The sequence below is a fragment of the Crocodylus porosus genome, unplaced genomic scaffold (assembly GCF_001723895.1).
Source record: "Crocodylus porosus isolate Cpor-Errol unplaced genomic scaffold, CroPor_comp1, whole genome shotgun sequence".
Classification (NCBI taxonomy): Eukaryota; Metazoa; Chordata; order Crocodylia; family Crocodylidae; genus Crocodylus; species Crocodylus porosus.
Genome location: NW_017728923.1, coordinates 7,223,053 through 7,243,936, shown reverse-complemented (window position 1 = coordinate 7,243,936; position 20,884 = coordinate 7,223,053). Strand labels below are relative to the sequence as shown.

Sequence of the window (20,884 nt, the reverse complement as noted above, 5' to 3'; positions counted from 1 at the left end):
CAGTTGCACAAGCACCCATGGCATGAGTTTCGCATGTCAGCAGCTAGGGGTGCAGGGCCCCAGAACCTAGACTCCCCCTGTGCCTACCTCCTTCACAGCTGGCAGGCTTCGTGGCCACAGCAGGGTCTGGCAGACCTGCAGTTTTCACACCCTTCTGCCCCAAGACAGACAGACAGTTGCACAAGCACCCACGTCATAAGTTTTGCTGATCAGCAGCTAGAGATGCAGGGCCTCAGAACCCAGACTCTCCCTGCACTGATCCCCTTGACAGCTAGCAGGCTTCATGGCCTCAGGAGGGGCTAGCAGGCCTGCAGCTGTCACCCTGCTGCGCCTTAACATAAACCCAGTGTCACCCATGTCACAAGTTTTGCTTATCCACAGCGTGAGGTACAGCTTCCCCAAAACCCCTGCACTTATCTCCTTGAAACTTGGCAGGCTTCGTGGCCTCAGCAGGGACTAGCCTGCCTGCAGTTTTGACCCTGCTGTGGCTTCACACATACATGTGACATGAGGTTTGCTCTCAAGATCTTGAGGTGCAGTTTCCCTGAACCCTCTGCACCCATCTCCTTGAAACTTGGCAGGCTTCATGCCCTCACAAGGGGCTACCATTCTTGCATGTTTCATCCAAATCAGACCAGAAATGACAAAGTTATAGCCTGTTTCAAGCTTCCCCATTATAGCCAAGGCCAAAACAGGGTCAAAACAGCAAAACTGTTTCAATGAAATGGACCAGTGCTTTCAAAATGAAACAAAACTTGAAACAAGGCACTGTCCCATCAAAATGGCAAAACAGAAGTCGAAACAGTGCTGTTTCACACAGCCCTAGGGTGTAGCATGTTTTGCTGTACTCTCTACGCCGGAGATGGAGGAGTACATTAGTTTATTCAGTCTCGCATTCCAAGCCATCATGCTCAAAAGCTTTTAGCCCACTTGGGCTCTGACTGTGTTACATCTGAAACCTCAGAGCCACTTGAAAGGCACAAGAGAGGAGCAGGTAATTCCAGTGTCATTACAGAAAGCAACTTTCAGGAAGTCTACCACAGCCACACATGGCCAAGCTAGAGTAACTACCATGTAAGTGCTCTGAGGCAGAAGTGCTCATCTGGGAGGATAGGCTTTTTTTTCACAGAAGCAGGACTGATGATTACTGTCAGCAGCATTGCATAACAAAGGAGTTTCTGAGGTATTTTGGGCTCTTCTCATATTAGCCAACATAAGCAAGGACTTGGCCAACAGTCAAGCCCGCCCTCAACTGTCCTCTATTTTATGAGTCCCATTTGCAAGTACCAAGGCAGACTCATTACATAAAACCAGGCTGGGAAGTTTCCTGGTCTTGAAAGCATTTGTGGCAGTCAGTAGGGGTGTATATAATACCTCATCCAGTTGTGAAGCATTAGAATGCAAGAGAGGGCATTAGAGAGGCACTAATGGGGAGAGGCAAATCCACGTGTCACTGGCAACATCTTTGTATCATTAGGCCTCTCACCCTGCTGCTTGCAGCTTGCGCAGGGCTGTCCTGAGCAGGCACAGGCAGGCAGCCAGCCCCACGTGGGCTGCGAGCAGTTGCAGCATGGGGCATTGGCCACAGGGCGGGCAAGGGGCCACTTTTCCCCTGCACTCAGCTTGTAACCTGGCCCCGCGCCAGCTCCGGGCTTGCCCGCTGGGGCTGCCCGTGCCTGCTCAGGATAGCTCCGCACAGGCTGCGAGTGGCTGCAGCAGGGAGCACCAGCCACGGGGCAGGGGAGGGGCTGCTTTTCCCATGTGCTCCACATCAGCTCCTTCCCTGCCCTACCCACCCCACTCCTTACCTGAGCTTCCTGTGCCAGGGCAGACACGTGGTCCCAGGCCAGAAGCCCCTGCTGGTGCAGGAGCATGCCAAGGATTTAGTTTCATAGTTAGTAGGGTTGGAAGGGACCTTAGCAGATCATCAAGTCGGACCCCATGCCATGGCAGGAAAGAGTACTGGGGTCAAACAACCTCAGCAAGGTGTTTGTCTAGCCTTGTCTTAAAGATCCCCAGGGTAGGAGCCAGCACCACTTCACTTGGAAGTTAGTTCCAGATCTCAGCTGCCCTGACAGTGAAGCAGCGCCTCCTGATATCTAGCCTGAATCTACCCTCTGCCAGCTTGTGACTGTTATTCCTGGTCACTCCTGGTAGTGCTTGGGGGAACAGGGACTCCCCCAATGCCTGCTGGTCCCCTCTGACTAGTTTGTAACAGGCAACTAGATCCCCCCTCAGCCTTCCCTTCTGGAGGCTGAACAGGTTCAGGTCCCATAGCCTCTCCTTGTAGGGCCTGCCCTGCTGACCCCCTGATCATGCCAGTGGCCCTCCTCTGGACCCTCTCCATGTTGTCCACATCCCTCCTGAAGTGCAGTGCCCAGAACTGGATGCAGTACTCCAGCTGCGGCCTGACCAGTGTCACACAGAGGGGGAGGATCACCCCCTTGGACCTGCTTGAGATGCATCTGTGGATGCACGACAGGGTGTGGTTGGCCTTCCTGACTGCATCCCCACACCATCTGCCCATATTCATCTTGGCATCAATGACGACTCCAAGATCCTTTTCTGCCTCTGCACTAACAAGAAGGGAGTTTCCCAGCCTACAGGTATGGTGCCAGTTGTTCCTCCCCAGGTGCATCACCTTGCACTTGTCAGTGTTGAATCCCATCCTATTCTCATCTGCCCACCCCTGTAGCTTGCCTAGGTCCAATTATAGCCTATTCCTTCCTTCTAATGTACCCACACCCCCCATACCTTAGTGTCATCAGCAAATTTGATGGACGAGGGGGTAAAAATCAGCTTTTTACCCCCTCGTCCAAGTCACTGATGAAGATGTTGAACAGTGTGGGCCCGGGGACCAAGCCCTGCAGAAACCCACTGCCCACATCCCTCCAGGTTGAACTCCAGGTCCCCTGGGTCCTACTACCCTTGGCGCCTGTCACTTTTTACTCTTTAAGGCAGCTTAAGGTCCTTTTTTCTCTCTTTTTTAGGCATCTCAAGGTCTTTGGGGCCAAGTTCCCTCGGGGCACATCTATGCCTTCTCCATGTAAATCCTGAAACTGCTTGTTAAGGAAAAAGCCCTGTTACTCCGTTCTCATGTGTCACACATTGAAAGCATGCTGTGCAATCACTGTTACAGCAGAACCAACCACACCCAGCTCTGGTCTCAGCAGCACTTTTGAGATGGAGATCAAAAGCATCCCACAGTGCACTCCAAAAGTAACCACGCAACATCTTCTGGTTTTGGGAGCCTAAGAAAGGGAGATAAATTATTGAAGATCAGAGCTGCCAGTGCCAACATATGTAGTCAGAAGGAAGAGATCTTCATGTTCAGTCCAGTCTCAAGGAGGCGCAATAATTTCTACAGCAGACAATGAACTACCAAGATGCAATCAGATAAGTAAGCAGCACCATTAGGACCATGCAACTGGGGACTATTGTCAGACTCTGGTCTTCCCTAATGAGAAGGATGGGCGGCCTAGTGGTAAAAGCTCTAGTGTGGGACCTGGTTCAATCCCCAGCCCTGCCACTGACATTGTGTGAGCCTGAGCAAGTCACTTAGTTTCCCTTGGCAGGACCCATGGAGGCATGGATTCCACCAGATTACATGTGATGTGCAGTTTCTCTAACACCCTCAACATGCACATTACACTGTTGTGGGGAACATGACATGGATAAATCTTCCCCCACTGAGAGGGCTGCTTTAAGTTCTACAATGGGAAAAAGTAATTGGAGCCAAAAGTAGTCCCCCAGATGGATTCTAAACCAGGCTGCTAGTTCATAGATTCATAGATGCTAGGGTCGGAAGGGACCTCAATAGATCATCGAGTCCGACCCCCTGCATAAGCGGGGTTGTACCATGCCACAGAAAGCTGAACCCAAGCAGGGGCCGGTCTGTTAGGGATCCTTCCCCCTCCCATCCCAAGGGTTCCCTCTGCAGAAGCAAACTCCACAAGCACTGGTTGAGCAACAGCCTCACTTATTTTTTAGAGGAAACACAAAAATTAATACATCACTAAACATAATCACAAAGCCTGGGCATGTCTTAGCCACTAACACCTTCACAATAAGCCTGAAGTCATGTTGACATAAAATGTAGTAATAAACTGGGGGATAGGAGGATGTAGAAACTAGCCAGATTCAGCCTCTGCCCTCTCACAGTATGAACAGTGCAGTGTTCCACTTGATAGGGATGTGTGTAGGAAACCGTGCACTTTGGTGGCTTAATACTGTTATAAAGTTTAAGAATATTTTCCAGAAGTTTTCAACCCCACTGCTTGCCCCTGCGCCCTGAAATTCTCCAAAATAAAAATCTGCTGCAACCAGACCATCCCATCCCACCTCAGGGATAGTAATCTTTCTTAAACCTGCAGCTCAGGTGTTGATCTGCGCTGTGGAAATAATGTGTAGGGTTGAAGCCTCCTGATGAGTGCTGAGAAAAGATGGTTAGTGGTACATAAAATAGAGGCTAAAATCAAATGTTACAAAGGAGAACCTAGCGGTACCAACAGAAGTGACAATTTTTGCCTGATCTGGCCAAAGAAAGCGGTTTACAGCTATGAACAAACAAAAGTGCATGGCTGCAGACCACTTCAAAAATGGCTGACTGGGCAAAAATCTGGGTTCAGACGAAGATGTTTCAAAGCAGAGCATCTTCTGTAATTTGTGTCCACACTGCCTGCCAACCTCAGAGGTGTTTTCAGAATGGGAGGGGAGAAAGGGAGTAGAGGAAGTTTGTTTGGTGGCTTGAGGGCTTCAATTCATCCACCCTACCCTCCAGCACTGAATGGGGAAGCCCCAGAACTAATTTTTTTTAATCTAATTTTTATTTAAATCAGATTTTCTTATTTAAAATCATATTTTTTATTTTTGTTAAGATTCTTTTTAAAAAACCCCACATAAAAATAGTTTTAATTTAAGATACGTTAAGGCTCAAATATATCATCACGGAAAAGGGATTATAACTTCTAATTATGTACTATTTAAAACAAAATAAACACGTAATCTTTTTAGAAAAGTTTTATAAATAGGTCACAACAGGCCATGGACTTGATTAGCGCCCCAATTTTATAAGGTTTCCAGAGGCTCCTCTACAGAGTCTTTAATCTTTACTAAAACCACTGTATTCAGTGAGACTCAGTGCTTGGTCTAGAAGATCCCATGAAGCATCCCTGTAATGCTTAGTTTCAGGGTCTCAAACTGTGGATTTGTGTCTCCAGAGATAACATCCTTGTTAACAGCAGTCTATGGAGATGAGAGGTAACAGACCTGATTTACCCACCCATCAGTCCTATTGTCTCTCTGCAAGTTTGTGTACAGAGTCAAGCCCCTACCTCTTTCTAAAAGTGCAAAGTTTCAAGAAGTTAAATGAATAGAAAATATCAAACAAGAATGCACTTTTTGTAGAAAACAATTATTAAAATCAAGGCTTCCTGACCAGTGATTTAAATCAAATCCACCCTGATCCCTAGTCCTTAAAGCTGGTGTTTGAGACTCATTTACACTGCAGCAGTCTTTGAGCTCAGCTCCATAACTATGATGCGAGTATGGTTTGAGAATTATTTAGCACATGACAGGTACTCACCTACAAGACAGCCCCTGTTCTAGAGTGCTCTGTTCTAGAGATTTCATAGATTTCTAGAGTTGGAAGGGACCTGGTAGATCACTGAGCCTGACCCCCTGCTTCAGACAGGAAAGAGCGCTGGGGTTAAGTAACCCCAGCCAGAAGCCTGTCTAATTTCCTCTTAGAACACCTCCAGGGTAGGGGAAAGCACCACCTCCCTAGGAAGCCCATTACATATTTTGGCAACCCTTACCATAAAGATTTTCTCCTTAAGTTCAATCTAAATCTGTTCTCCTTCAGTTTGTGGCCATTATTTCTGGTAACCCGGGGGGGGGGGAGGGTGCCCTGGTAAACAACAGAGTGTCCCCTATTCCCTGCGGACCCCATCGCTCCAGGGGATGTCTGCATCACTATGCTATTGTTAACCAACTCTTCAAGGGATACCCAATTTCAGCATCTAGATCAGCATTTTTCAAACTGTGGGTCATGACCCAAAAGTGAGTCATAAGAATATATGAAAGGGTCATGGACCAATTTTAAAAGTGGATCAACAAACTTTAAAAATGGATTCTCCTTAAACGAGAAAAATGTGGGAAACCGTGGTTTTTCCCTCGCAGGCTAGAAAAGTTACAGCATGCAAGGGGCTGCTTGGCCCCCACCCCCCCATGCTGAGGAGCAGGGGCTTGGGTGTGGGGGCAGCAGGCCAGGAGAGAGGGGCACTGGGCAGCAGGCCAGGAGTGAGGGGCACTATGTGCGGCTGATGCTCTGGGACCAGCCACCACTATCCCCCCACACACCCCTCCCCAGCTCTGTGACCAGCTGCAGTACTGATTTTAAAAAAATGCCCTTCAAATCACTTCTTACCCCATGTGATAATGGCATTATTATTATTATTATTTTTATTTAGAGGCACCTCATAATGTGTTGATTTCCAGTGCAAATGGCCAATTTATTGCTAGTTGCAGGTGACTTGGGTCACATTGCTTGGGGATTTAGTCCAACAGCTGACCGCTATAAAAACATTTCTAAAAGAACCTACAACAAATCTATAGGTACACCTCTAATCAGAAAGAGGCATTTGGCTGAAGCTCATTAGCTACAGTAAACTGCCCTTCAAATCACTTCTTACCCCACATGATCTCGAGTAGAGGTCAGCTAACCAGAGACAGACAGTTGGAGCACCACAGGGATCAATACCACAGCACAATTAAAATATTGGTTTTGCTCAACAGGCACTTGTGTACAACCAATTCCCTGCCCTCAGCGCAGGATCATTGCTGGACAAGAATCTTCTCTGAAGAAGATTATAACCACTGACAATTAGAATCCACAGGGTTTGATTCATGCTGAAGCATCTGGTCTGTGTTCATCCAAGCTTCGTAACGTATGCTGTTGTATACAGTTAGGACCAGATCAGCATTTTATCATCCTGCCTGACTGGCCGTGACCCCCACATGCCACCAACAGAATGACTCCAATTAGGACAAACCACCCAAAACATTTACAGAACAAGCAACACAACTGTGTACACAGCAACTTTTCATTGCCTCCTAACCTCACCCTGAAGAGCCATAAACAAGAAGCATTTGACTTGACTTAACCAGGGAGCCTTTATGTAAATGAGTAAACAAGGCCATTACCAGGGGCTTACTGTAACAAATGCCCTGCAAGTAGGGCTGTGCAAAATTTTGCAGGGTGTTCCTTTTTGACACTGTTTCAACTTGTTTCCAGCTCAAAAGAGTGAAATCAAAACAAAACGAAAGACTTTGAAACAGCTTCAAAATGAAATGAGGGCACTCAAAATGTTTCAAAAGTTTTGAAACATTTTGAGTTTCAAATGTGAAGCTGGACCCGTTTGCAGGGAAGTAGAAATTAAGGAGAGGGAGGAGGAAGAGTGCTCTGATATTGACTGTATAGCTGACCAGTGACTGTGATCCTTCCCTGAGGTCGCTTCCAAACCCAGTGCTCTGGGGGAGGGACGGAAAAACCGCTGCACTTTAACACACACACATCATGAGTTTTGCTTGTCAGCAGCTTGAGATGCAGTTTCCCAGAAACCACTGCACCTACCTCCTTGAAACTTAGCTCCTTCAGAAGCCATGAAGCCTGCTATCATCCCTGAAAGTTTCATCCGAATTAGGCAAGAAATGAAAAAGTTATAGGCAGTTTCATACTTCCCCATTATAGCCTATGGGCAAAACACCAAAACAGTTTCAACGAAATGAAACGGACTACTGCCTTTGAAACAAAACAAAACACTGTCCCATTAAAATGGTGAAATGGAAGTTGAAACAAAATGGTGCTCCTACCTGTGACCCTTCCTCAGAAATCAAATCACCCTCCAAAATGTCTCTCTTTCATCACATACCAAGAGTCTGGGTTTGAAGACATGTACTGTTTTCATGTTAAAAGGAAACTCTCTCAGTGGCACAGGCCAGCAATATGATAAATCACACCAAGAAGACCTGTCCAACAGGCATATTGTATAAGAACCAAGAGGAAAGTAAGAGTTTTGGTAAATGGTCACAGTCCTCAGGAAGTGTTTGTGCTTGAAAGCTTGCAAAGACTGTTTTTCCAACTATGTAGCTGGTCTAATAAAAAGATATCACATTTACTCAAAAACCTTGTCTGCCACAGTCTTCAGGACCATTTGAGTCATAGCCAGCTAAGAAAGGTGTCAAATGTATGGTCTATAGAGGTCCAGACAGACTGGGCATTAAGTGGTGGGGCCTGCTGGCAAAATCTAGATCCCTACTGGGGAGGAATGACAGCTGCATAACCCCCTGCACTACTACTCACCCTACCACTGCGGCATCCATATCTAGCCTGCAAAATCAAATGAATTTGACACCTCTGGCCTGTAACATCTCATCAGAGGACTCTGAAAGTAAAATGACCTCTAGTTTGCAAAGATGCACTGATGTACAACTGTTACCTTCAAAAGAAAATGTATTACACCAACACCGAATGGACAGGTGACAAGGTCCCTTATTTTATTTGTTAGTCCCCTTCTCTTACAAACAAGCACAGCTCCATCAGGCCCAGCGCTGGATTCAGGCACAAGCTAAGTAAGCTACAGCTTAGGGCCTCACATTATGAGGTGCCTCTAAATATGAAAAAAAACCAAACAGTAAAACCTTACAAATCCGGTGTGCTCAGGACCAAGCACATGCTGGAAATTTGAAAATGCCAATTTTTTTAAACTGGCACTGCAGCTGGACACAGAACTGGGGAGGACTGGTCCCAGAGCACCAGCCACACGCAGAGCAGCGGCACAGGGTGCTTAATGAAGGTGGCAGCAGCCATGTGCAAGCTTCCCCTGCCACTTCTGGGCCGGCAGGGGGGAAGTGGCAGCCGGTCCCAAAGCGACAGGGAAAGTGCCAGATTTTGTGAGTGTTTCATGTTTTTTGGTAATGCTATGGGGCCTCTTAAGCTTGACATAATTTAGGGCCCCAGCATGTCATAATCCAGCCCTGAGTGGGCTTCAAAGTGTGTATCAAACATCAACACAAGGAGAGATTAAGAGACATCTGACTTGCAGATTACACTTACTGGCTGCAGGCCAACAGGAAAGCAAGATACCCTCTTTTCAACCCAGTCTCCTTGGATGACAGAGACCCTGATATCCCCAGGCTGTTCAGAGCAGAGGAGTGTCTGAATTTTTTTCTAAGGTTTGTCCACTGACCATGCTAAGGGACTTGTATCTTTGGAACCAGTTTTTGAGCACTAAACAGCTGATAAACATGACTACCAGCTCAGGGAAGTTCTCACTCTTCATACCTTCAGTTCCACAGCCACAGACAGTCATGGGGCGAAGCTCAGTTACCCGAAATGCTACCTCTACCATTTTTTTGGGTTCCTGTCCCCTGAAAAACCCAGTTGTCTGCCTCTTAGAGTTCAGTCTTGCACTCTTGCTATAGAGAAATGGTTGTAATTGGTTTCACAGCTGCTTACAAGGCTGAAGTGAAAATGACTAGGGTCTTGTTAATATCACTTTTGAAAAACTCCCACAGTAGCTTCAGAACTGTCCATAGACTCCAAGTCAGATCTAGGCAAGTCAGCAAATCAAAAGATAGCTTCTGTCCTAAAGCAGAAATCTTCATCTCCCTTACGGGCAGCTTGTGCAACTACAAATATACTTATCCATACATTATGGATATTACAAACACATACATATGCATGCACATGAAGGTGCACACATCCCCAACCCCTCTCTCTTTGTTAAACCCAGTGTGAACCCATGGAACCTGCTCCCACCAAACCTACTATTTCCTTTTTACAAATTGGCTGACTTCCACTTCTTTGAATGCACATTTCATAAGAAAGGACAAAGCTGTATCTTTTAATCGTAACCCCTAAACCTACTCATCTGTGAGCAGCCCTCATCTTCTTTGGTCTCTCCTTAGTTTAGCTATTTTTTTATGCTTGCCTGTTGTCTGTTACAGCTGCCCCAGTAACAGTTTCCTTTGGGCTGTGGAATGTCTAGTTGGACATACAATTTGTCAAACACTGACTCTGTTGCCTTTTGCAGTTATGGTGTTTTAATACTGATGAGACTGAAGTGATTGGCAGTAGGATACAAAATCATCACAGTTCTAGGTCAATACAATGGAGTCGCATCATACACGCATGCCCCAGAGTGCCAGTTGTGTGGATTCAGCCCGCAGAAGCCCCCCACAGTGCTGTGCATGGGGCCAAGCAACTACACTGGGAGCAGCCCCGCTGGGAAGCTGTGCACACTGGCCCAGCAGGAGTTTGGTGCAGGCTGCCCTGAGCAAGGAGGGACTGTATCACTGGATGGGGGAGGGAGTGGACTGTACCACTGGGCAAGCCCAAGAGTAATTTTGACCATACGCAATTTTTGCCTTATGTGCTGACTTTAGAACCTAACCTCCATGTAAGATGCAACTCCACTGTAGTGCGAATTAAACCATCTCAGCAGTAAGCAATAGGGATGTGCAAAGCAGGCCCTATTCGATTCCGATTCGGCCCAAATCACGGACAGTGATTCAGTTCAGACTAATTTGAAGATCTGATGCTGCTCTGGAGAATCAGTGATTCGGACACAGGCACAGCTTTAAATGTTTTTTCTACATACCTTGAGGTACCAGTGTGGCTAGTGAACACTGAAATGCTGGGGCGCACGGAGCGTCCCACAGGAGTGCAGGGGGACCCTCCACGTGCTTGGCAGTGAACCCAGAAGTGGACTGCAAACACCTCCAGTCCACTTCCAGGTCCACCAGAGAGTGGGTCCTGCCCCACAACAGAGGCACCAGTCGCTGAGCTGGGGTGGGGCTGGAAGTGCTTCTGGTCCACTTCCAGTTCCGCTGCTAAGTGCACTGGGGAGCCCCCTGCGCTTCTGTGGGATGCTCCATGGGCCTGTGCCCCAGCACTGCAGCATTCACAAGCCACCTGCTACTTAGAGGTAGGTAGAAAAAGCATTTAAAGCTGTCTCTATGTCCAAATTGCCAAATCTTTCTGAATCTCTCCAAATCGATTTGGAGGGTTCTGATTCCATTCAGAAAGATTAAAGGGTCCTCTGATTTGATTCAGATTCAGAGATTTGGCCACCAAATGAGGCTGAATCTCCACCAAATTGAATCAGGGACCGAAGCTTCGCACAGCCCTAGCAAGCAACAGTCAGCGCCACTTTCAATTGTCAGATGAGTTCAAAGTATCCGTCTCCCTTGGGGCAGCAGTGGCAGGACCCGGCTCACATGATGAGCCCAGCCTGAGCAGCTCCCCTCCTCTCCCCCACCTGCCTGTCCCAAGCAAGGGACCTTAGGCCTCAGAAAATGGCTTGGCGGGCCGCATGGCGGTCCATGGGCCATATGTTGGACAAGCCTGATTTAGTGCTTTCCCAAAGGGTATAACCAGGACAACAGGATCTGAGGCCTGAATTACTCCCTGATGCAAAGGGGAGTGTACAAGTAGATAAACACAACCACATGGCAGCACAGACAGGGCTGGCAGCACCTGCATGCCAAGCCTGTTTTGAGATACCCTTATTGATAATCCAGAAAGCCACAGGTAGAGATGTTTTTCTTATTTCTCATTACTACGTTCACCAGGGATTTCACCACAGAATTCATTCCATTGTCTAAGTAGCTGACCTAGTCCTCTAGTACAGATCCTTTAAAGATTGTACATGCGTAAGTCTGCAGTTTTTTCCTTTTGCATTTTATGGCAACAGCTGAAGCTCAACAGAGACCGACTAGGCAGGAATAATCATGCCTGTTCAGCATCCTGTGATCTTATTCTTTCATCTGTTTAGAAGCTTCCCTATTCAACAGCCCAAGGTTCCTCTCCATCTATCTTGCTCAGTGTTCTAACTTGCATAAGGCATTCTCAGCCAGATGAAACACAGTATTACACAAGACAAGATGCCCATGATAATGGGTGGCAAGGGCTGGGCACTCTTCTCACATAAAACCAAAAGTCATGGCCACCTGAGATAAAACTTTTCTGGAAATTCAAGAAAGCCACTCCGATTTGCCCATCTGCCTCCTGGTACCCCATCTGAAAACATACCAATGTTATAACTACAAAAAAGCTTTTACTGGGATGAAACTTGTTACCTGCACTGAGTGTGATGAAAAAGGTCTTCCTACTTGGAGGACCCCCTCTGGATACTCTAACAGGTAGTGTGGTGTACAGTAAGTGTTTTATACACTCAAGTCACTGCCTCATGCTGAAGAAAGAGACCCAGTAACAGTCTTCCGGGTTCACACAAAAATATGCTTTGACAAATTAGGATAGCATCCACAGTTTTGTGCTCTGGACACAAGCTGCAAATGCCAAGAAAATCTGGCAGGTACGTCTGGAAAACAGGAGGACAAGAAGCCCAAACATTTCTTACAATTACCCTGTTCTCTGTGTTTATAAGACCAATTTCTTATTAGCTATACTGTAAGTCAGGACTGTTCAACTGGTGACCTGTGGGCAGCATCCGGCCAGGAAGCAGTTCACACATCACCAGCAGGCTACTATGTGCCCTCCCCTCATTGTTTCTGCCGCTATGGGGGATGGCAGGTCTGGCAAGCTTGTTAGCTACTGGGCAGCACCAGCAGGAGGTGGAGGGGAAGGCCTGCACTGCAGTGGGGGGGGGGTGTCAACTTAAGTACAGTGAAGTGGGGGGGGGTTCTCACCTAAGTACAGGTGGCAGTAGTGGGACTCAAACAAGTGGGGGGGGGGGAAGCCGCATACAGCAGGGCTCTCAAGGAGCCTGTGTAGTACCAATGGGCATGGTCTACATGGCGTGCAACCTAGGGCCTATGACCAGTGCACCGTACAGCCACTGGCTACTCTGAAGTTGGACAGCCCTCTACCTTAAGTCATACTATGATGGTTCAGGGACCTGCTGGTCATCTTCTGGCATGGAAAATAATTTGAAGATTTCTTTTGTACATATTATTAAATAGACACCATAAGAAATGGGTGGTAGCAACTGCAAGTGCTCGTCTAGTATCTGTCCAGTCTGTTTTATTTCTACACTAGTAGCCTTGTCATGCTAATGACAACACTACAAACATATCAACAGTATTAGTAAAGAATCAACATCAACTAAACCAGGTGTCAAATCACCCCAGGCCCCAGAACAGATCCAGACCACAGGGGTTCCTCCTGGGCTGGAACCATGAGGCCACATTGAGGCTACAGTGTCGGCTGAAGCCAGGCAGCTGCACTGAGTCAGGCAGCACAGAGCTGGGGGAATGCAGCAGTGAGAAGCCAGGGGCCTGCTGCAGGACAGAGGTGCATTTGAGCACTGGTACAGAGCTGCACACCAGGACTACAGGCCATAGTTCCCCAGCACCACCCAAATGTAGCTCAGTACAGCTACATGCCATGGCACTGGCATTGCCAGCCAGCCACAGTTCTGTAATACTACCTGAATGTGGTTCTGTACAGATGCACACCCTCCGCTCCCTGCTGCTGTATGGTGGCATGGAGCTCTGGCTGGCCTGTGCTGCCAGGGGCATGCAGCAGCACAGAGCCGAGGAGATGCACCTTCAGTAGCCTGCTGGACTACTGGTGCGCTGGATGTTTGACACCCCCAAGCTAGACGCTTGTCAGAACAAAGTGAAAACCAGGCTGTATGAATCAGATCCTCATGCAGCATTGTCCCTCCCTTACAAGGGACCTAGCTATCTGTACATGAATTCCAGCTCTGTTAGCCTCTCTCTTGCCATAGGAAATCTGAGCCCAGCCATCTCATTACCACCAAGGTTCTGCTTTTTAGTCAGGGTTTCCAGCTCAGCCAACTTGGACACAGAAAGAACAGCTTTCCCCCACTGAATCAGCATCTGGGGGAACTTGGACTACAACTGGGAACACAAAGTATCTCCTCAGCCAGAGGAAGAGACCAGCAGAACTGCCATCCCCTCTCCCCTACCCACCACTGTGCCACATGCTGCCCCACTGGAGGCTCCCTAAAGCTCAGGGACCTGAATACAAAGCCCAAGTGGCCGCAACTCCACCCTTAGCAAACACCCTTCCCCAGTGGGGCTGGAGGTCGCGGGGCGGGACCAGAGTTCCTCCGGGAAGCAGCGTCCGGAGGTCGGCGCACAAGCAGCAGGCCGCCCCCTTCCGAGCTCCACGGCTGCCCCTACGCGGGGCGCGGCGCAACGCAACGTCGCGGCCCCGGCCTACAGCCACAGGGTAGAGCCCCGTGGAGCCCCGAGCCGCGCAGGTGCAGCCGCCCAGGCCGCGGAGGCGCTGCTGGGCAGCTGCGCCCGAGCCGTCGCTTCCGCTCAGCCCGGGCCTCATACCGCCCTCGCTGTCCCCGGCCCCGGCCCGGCGAAGACCCACGAACAGTCGAAGTGGGGGGCGGGGGCGCGGCCGGACCAAGCCCGCGAGCACGATCGCCCACCTGCCGCGAGCGCCGGGGGCGGCCCGGGCCCGCGCCGTTGAGCAGAGGGGTAGCCTCGCCCGGCTCGGGCTCGGGCTCGGGCTCTGGGTCGTCGCGGGCGCGGCCGGACCACGACACTTTCTTGGCGACGTTGGCCATGCGGGGCCGGGCGGCGCGCAGCTCCGTGTCTGCCGCTCGCATCGGCGTCATGTGACCCGGCCCGGCCCGGCCGCCACGTGACTCGGCGGCGCTCGTGGCCCGCGCGGCATCCTGGGAGACGTAGTTCCGACCCGCCCCCTCGCCCGCGGCGGCTGCGGCGCTGAGCCTCGGACTCGGGATTGGCAGCTGCTGGCCGAGGCGGAGCGGGGCGCCAGCAGGGCTGGGTTTTTTCAGTGAAATCTCTCAAAAAACGGGCTTGACCTCAAGCCTCTGCTCTGCGGAGCGGCTCCTCCTGCCGGGAGAGCGCGGCCAGCCCTGCTGCTGGCGTCTCGAACGGCGTCTCTCATGCCCCGCGCCAGGGATCGCGGTGCTGAGGCAGGAGGTCCCTCCAAGGAACTCTCCCATGCTGTAACCCTGGGCCTCCGCTTGCCCCGGCACTGAGGGCTTGATCAGGCACAGTCACAAGAAAGCAGAGCTGGAGAAGGGGCATCCTGAGATCTCTCTCCAACCCCTGCTCCAGTCAGGATCCTGGCCTAAGCCTAGTTTGTCTAATCCAGTGACCTCAGCCTTTTTGGACTTGAGGCACCCCCCATGACTTGCCTGCATTCAGTGGTACCCCTTTCAGATATTTAATTCTTACATTTTTTTTTCTTATTCCTTCTTGCACCCTTGGATGGACATCACAGTGGCAGGGCAGGCAACAACAGGCAGGCAGGGAGTGGTGTCTGGTGTTGGCAAGAGCTGCTTAGCAGCTGAACCTGCAGGAGGTGAAAGGGGATGGCATTACTACTGGAGATATAGGTGAGGGTGGCAGGGGCAGCAGGTAAATGACAAGGCTCAGAATTTAGTATGTGTAAAGACTACATGTGCTATGTTTTTTTTTCCAAAATGTATAAAGCTACTTCCCTCTGGGCCTCCACCGCCTAGAAAACCCCCTCCACAGTGGCACAGGCAGAGGTTAATGTACAAAGCTGCACTCCTTCCCTTTATGTAGTGGAAGTCAGGGTTCAATGACCACAAATGCAAATCCTTTCGCTCTTCAGTGCCTGGCTCTTTCTGCTGTCTGCCCCCTCTCTCGTCTCACTGTACTAAAGGGGACTAATGTGACTGCAGCTACTTCTCCAGGGATTTGCAACCCAGCAGCCAGTCATCTGCCCTCCCTGCAAGTTGCAAGAGCGTGGGAGGAACAAGGAGGCTGTTTATTCCTAGTTCCTAATCCCCAATTCTCAGTTCATTATTCCTGGTTTCCTTTTCAATGCTAATCTTTACACAATTTAAAGTTCTTAATGAATTTGACATGCTGAAGAGTTAGAATTTCATCAAAAATGTATTTTTAATATTAGTCTAACATCATAAAAGCCTAAATCTCTGTCTATCTGTCCGTAATGCTTTATCTATGCTCTGACAGAAGGCAGCCCACCACCATGATGGTGCGGACACAGGGGATACGGAGCAGGGAGAAGCGATGATCCCCCATGCCCTGCTCCCTGGAGGGAGCAGCAACAGATCAGATGGAATCAGCCAGGTGTTTGTTGCTGAGGGAGCAGCGGGTGTGATTCAGGGGCTCATGCAGACCCCCCCATGCAGCGTGGGGGAGTGGGGATCACCCCCCGCCCGGCAGCATCTGCTGAGCCTGGTCTCCATGGGGATCCAGTTGCAGTTATGCCCTATTTGTCTTAAAGTGACATAGCGCCCCAAGCTCTCTGTAACAGCTGTCCACAACTTAGCCATGTACAATGAGGTAGGGATAATGACTGCTTAATAAACCATGAGCTTGGTTTGGAATCTGGTGGCACAATTTTTGAACACCTATTTCCTCACATCTGAAGGCTGTATTTGAACATTTGAGGCGATGTTGCATTTCTTTGTTGATGTTAGCCTTCTGCAAGAGAGGGTTTCCCAGGTACAGGAAAATACTCAACATTCTTCAGAGTCTCACCATAAATCTGAATTTCTGGAGCTGGGGACTGCTTATTAAGAGCTTGTTGATGGACAGCCTTAGTCTTCTGAATGTTAAGCGCGAGTCCCATTTTCGCCAGTTCCAGCATCATCAGCATACTGGAGCTCAGTGATTGAAGACAGAGTAGTCTTGTTTTGGCTTGGAGTCGGCTGAGATTAAACAGCTTACCATCTATTTGGTAGTTTAGCTCCTCTGACTGGTAGCATGTTAGTGGTCAGATGTAGCATTGCGGTAAGGAATATCAGGAAGAACATTGGAGTGATTATGCAGATTTGCTTAACTCCCATCTTAACCTCAAAGGGGTTGTCACAGGGCACTAAGGTGTCTGCTCCTTTAAGGGCAGAAACTCCCTAGAGAGAGGGCCCTAGCAGTCAGGCAGGAACCCACAGGTGAAGGTTACTGTGGCAGCAGGCCTAAGGAGGGAATTAGCCTGCATCTGTAGCCAGTCAGCTGTTTATTACCTATCTGACAACCTGGTTACCACGGTCACTGCAGAAGGCAGACACCCCTGCCCCCATCTGCTTCAGGTAACCCTGAGTTGTAACCTGAGCTGGATACATTCCTGAGGGAGGGGGGAACCTACTCCCTTTGCCTAGTAACTGGCCTCACACATCTGGGGGTAGGTGCTTAAACTCTCCATGGTTCTAAGCAATGACCTAGAGGCTAGGAGGGGAGGCAAAAGCCACTGTCCCTCTACCTGGTAACCAGTGATGCATTTCCACTTGATTGGCTTGTAGCCAACTTCAGCTAGTCTCCATTGGACCCCAGAGTGAGATCATAAAGTCTGTATAAGTTGAAGACTGCCCAGGAGGAGGGATGGCAGCCATAATGAAGACACTGAGAGTAGCTGAGCCTCAGCAGCTGTCTATCTCTTGAAACACATGGATACCCTATGAACTCCCTGCCTCCAGAGGAAAGCTCTATTAGCCTCTAGATGATACTTGTGAGTAAGCTCCCTGAAATCTAGCTAGATATATAGGCTACAGAAAATCAGATGCATGATCAAAGGTTACCATGCCACTGTTTGATCTAAGGTATTTCTCTGAGATTGCTCTACCGTGTATCCTATTCCAAACCTACTCCCTGTAATCAGTAACATTCTCCTCTGTACCTAGCATGGGAGACTTACTGGGAGAAAGTCTAGATTATGCCTGGGGGGCCTTGGTTTGGCTGACTAAGGGAGACCACTATTTGTGCTTCACACTAAGGGAGGCACCTCAAGTTCTTGCAGTGGGTAAAGTACCCCCTTCAGGTCTGTAAAGTCCATGTACCTCACGAGGCACACAGCCACTAACAGACCAAGACTCATGAGTGGTGGCAACGTTACCCTAAGGCTTGCAGGTGTGCTCCAGGAAGGGGGTCAGCTAGACGTGAGGCGCCCCCAGGGAGATGTTCAGAGCTTGGAAGGTGGTCAGGCGCAGTGAAGTGGATGGCTTAGCACAGGAGCACCCCCTACTGGCCTGCCACAGAGACCCCCCGGCAGAGGGATGGAGAGGCCTGGTGACATGGAGGAGCGGAGAAGACCCCCAGCAGACCAATTGAGACCCCTGGAAAAAGCATCCACAGCGGCCCTCCCTAGCATCACACACTAGCACTGCTCTACAGCATCAGTGACAGTAACTCCTGGGCCTCCCTATCCAGCCCTTTCTACTTTGGCTGGCATAGGCAGTACAGCCCCAGGAGAAGGGCAGCAAATCCCTGACAGTAGGAAGCAATAGCGCCTCCAGGGTGGACCCTCTTACCCAGAACTTACTGCTAAACTGGTGCAGGTGGCAGAGGTCCTGAATGGCAGCCCTGGCAGTGACTGGGCTAGGTGGTAACCCCCTAGGTTGATTTGCTGCTGACTATGACTGTGATCAATTTTGAGCTATCATTAAAGATTAAATAGTTATGGTCTTGCTTCAGGTGTCCCCTTGCTTCCTTTTCCCCTTGTAATAAACCTGTTTTAATTTAACCTTTGCTTGCAAGTGGGTAGGTTGGTTCATATTAGAACACCCAATTCAAATTTACTTTACCAAGTAAAATGGAGGCTCAAGGTAAATTTGAAAAATTGGTGTTAAAACCCCTATATTTGTATGCAGCTATTCTTACTGCTGTCCAGTGCCTGGCAGAAAAATAACACACAAGCTTTACAGGGTGGGTGTTAACTAGCAGTCTGGCACTCGAAAACTGAGCTTCAGATCAAGCAGGTACCTGCCAAAACTTCTTCAGGAGAGAAGTGAAGTATGATGTGTTGTTTGAGTTGATCCAAAAAGGATTTTGCCCAGTAATCCCAACCCAAACTCAGGTCCTGATTTGGGGCTATGTGTTTAGCACAGGTCTGGGTGGAGGGGTGTCAGTCAGTCAGGTGTCAGATATGAAAACCAAGCTTCAGGTCAGACAAGGACTAGTCCAGACTTCTTCAGGAGGTTATCCCAGTGGCGGAGATGCGACCCAAAAATTATTTTGATATATAATCCCAGCCCAAATTCAATTTTTTGATCATGGCAATGCACTTAGCGCACAGGCCTGTGGGGCCATGAATTGGCAGGCTGGCATGTAAAAATTGAACTTCAGGTTATGCAGGGGCCTGCCTGCCCAGTCTTTTTCAGCAGAGTCCCCGGTGGTGGAGAGATGTGATTTGGATTGATCTGAGAGAGATTTTGCCCAATAATCCAAGCCCAAACTCGGCTCCTTATCCAGGGCAATTGTACACACACACAGGCCTCCAGGCCTGTCGGTGGACAGCCTTTTTTCCCCCCCAAAAGTTATATAACTTTACCTCCAACACTCCGCCAAGCAGCCCTTATGGTTCACTTAGCAGATCAAAGCACACTTTGACAGTTAAACCATTAAAAACCCATTACACAGTTTGCACCACGTATCCACACATCTATCTCTATACTTGTACCCCCACCCACTGCCCTCAGAGAGGCTGCCCCTGAACAAGTCGTTCACAGAATCCAAAGAGCCATGTGCATTTTCTTTTGGAACTCCACTTGGGAGAAAGCGGTGAGGACCAAGCTGTACGAAGAGAAACAGTCCAAAGGCAGAGGGAATGCCAGACATCCTTCTCTTTTGGGCCAAATACATGAGCCAGGTTTGCAAACTGGCAACAGGGGTGGAATCTAAAACAGCCAGCTTTGTTAAGTATTTTGCAGAGCAGCTTCTGTGACAGTGGCAGGTGCACACGACAACCAATGAGAGCCTGTGGACCATGGTTTCCCCATGGTTTTATGAGATTCTGAAGTTAGAGAGAAATACAAGCTGCACGATGCTCCCCTTGTGACCCTGGTGAAGAACTGCAAGATGCAGGAGGTGGTAAGGGACACCATATTGCCTGTAGACTTACTACCTGGTGACAGCTGCCAGGCCATTGTGGGAGTGAATCTTCCCCAAGGACCTACAGAAAGAGCCCAGAGACCTGAATTGGCAGGCAGCCCACTGGGCACTCCCTGTACAGGCATGGAGAAACAGCACAAGGCACAGAGGTCCATCCAACTGCCTGTGACAGACCTGCCACTGGCAGGCAGAAACAATTAACCACCTCTTCTGGGACTTCCCATATACCACAGGGGTGTGGAAGAAAATCCATGCGCTCTTCCTGGTGGTGGCAAGTTTCTGAGACCTGACCAGGAAAGCAGTTCTCTATGGGCACCTGACCAGACAGCCAGGGACCCCGACAGCTTGCTTCGACCCGTTCGTATCCTACTTCAGGTCTGCACTGTGGAAAGCCAGGAACCTGCTCATAAACAGACATTCTGACCCCACAGTCAAGGACTATATTAAAATGGAACTAAGTGAAATATATTGGCACTACAGGAAGACAAAAGAGGATGACGGGAAAGAAATGGTGGACCTCATATGGTGGAGAGGGGTCTGGCATAGGTCTGTCAGTAGACAGCCTGGTGCTGGCACAAAAACTGAGCTTCAGGTTAGGCAGTAACCTGACCAGACTTCTTCAGGGGAGTCTTGCAGTGGCAGAGATGTGTGGTTTGGGGTGATCTTAAAAAGATGTTTATCATAATCCTAGCACAAACACGGCTCCTTATTCAGTGCAATGAACATGGCACACAGGCCTGGGAAGCCATCAGTTGGCAGACTGGTAGTCAAAAACCAAGCTTTGGATCAGGCTGGGACCTTCTCATAATCCTTCAGGAGAGTCCCCTGGGCACAGAGACATATAATTTGTGGTGACCAGAAATGGGTTTTGCCTCATAATCTTGGCCCAAACTCAACTCCTTATTTAAGGCAACATTCATTGCACACAGGTCTGGGGACTGTCAGTTGGCAGGCTGGTACATGAAAACTGAGCTTCAGGCTGGGTACTGCCTTGCCCAGAATTCTTCAGAAATACTCTCTGGTAGTGGAGGCG

At 49.2% G+C, this 20,884-nt stretch overlaps 1 protein-coding gene across 1 annotated transcript in view; it reads right to left on the bottom strand.

Moving 5' to 3' along the window:
- CLCN7 (chloride voltage-gated channel 7) overlaps positions 1-14,636 on the bottom strand; it is a 65,321-nt gene extending 50,685 nt beyond the window's left edge. The window contains exon 1 of the mRNA XM_019540053.1: positions 14,433-14,636. Within this exon, the coding sequence (XP_019395598.1) occupies positions 14,433-14,621 (189 nt within the window). The 5' untranslated portion in view covers positions 14,622-14,636. The remainder of the gene's footprint in view (positions 1-14,432) is intronic.
- Between the last annotated feature and the right edge of the window lie 6,248 nt (positions 14,637-20,884).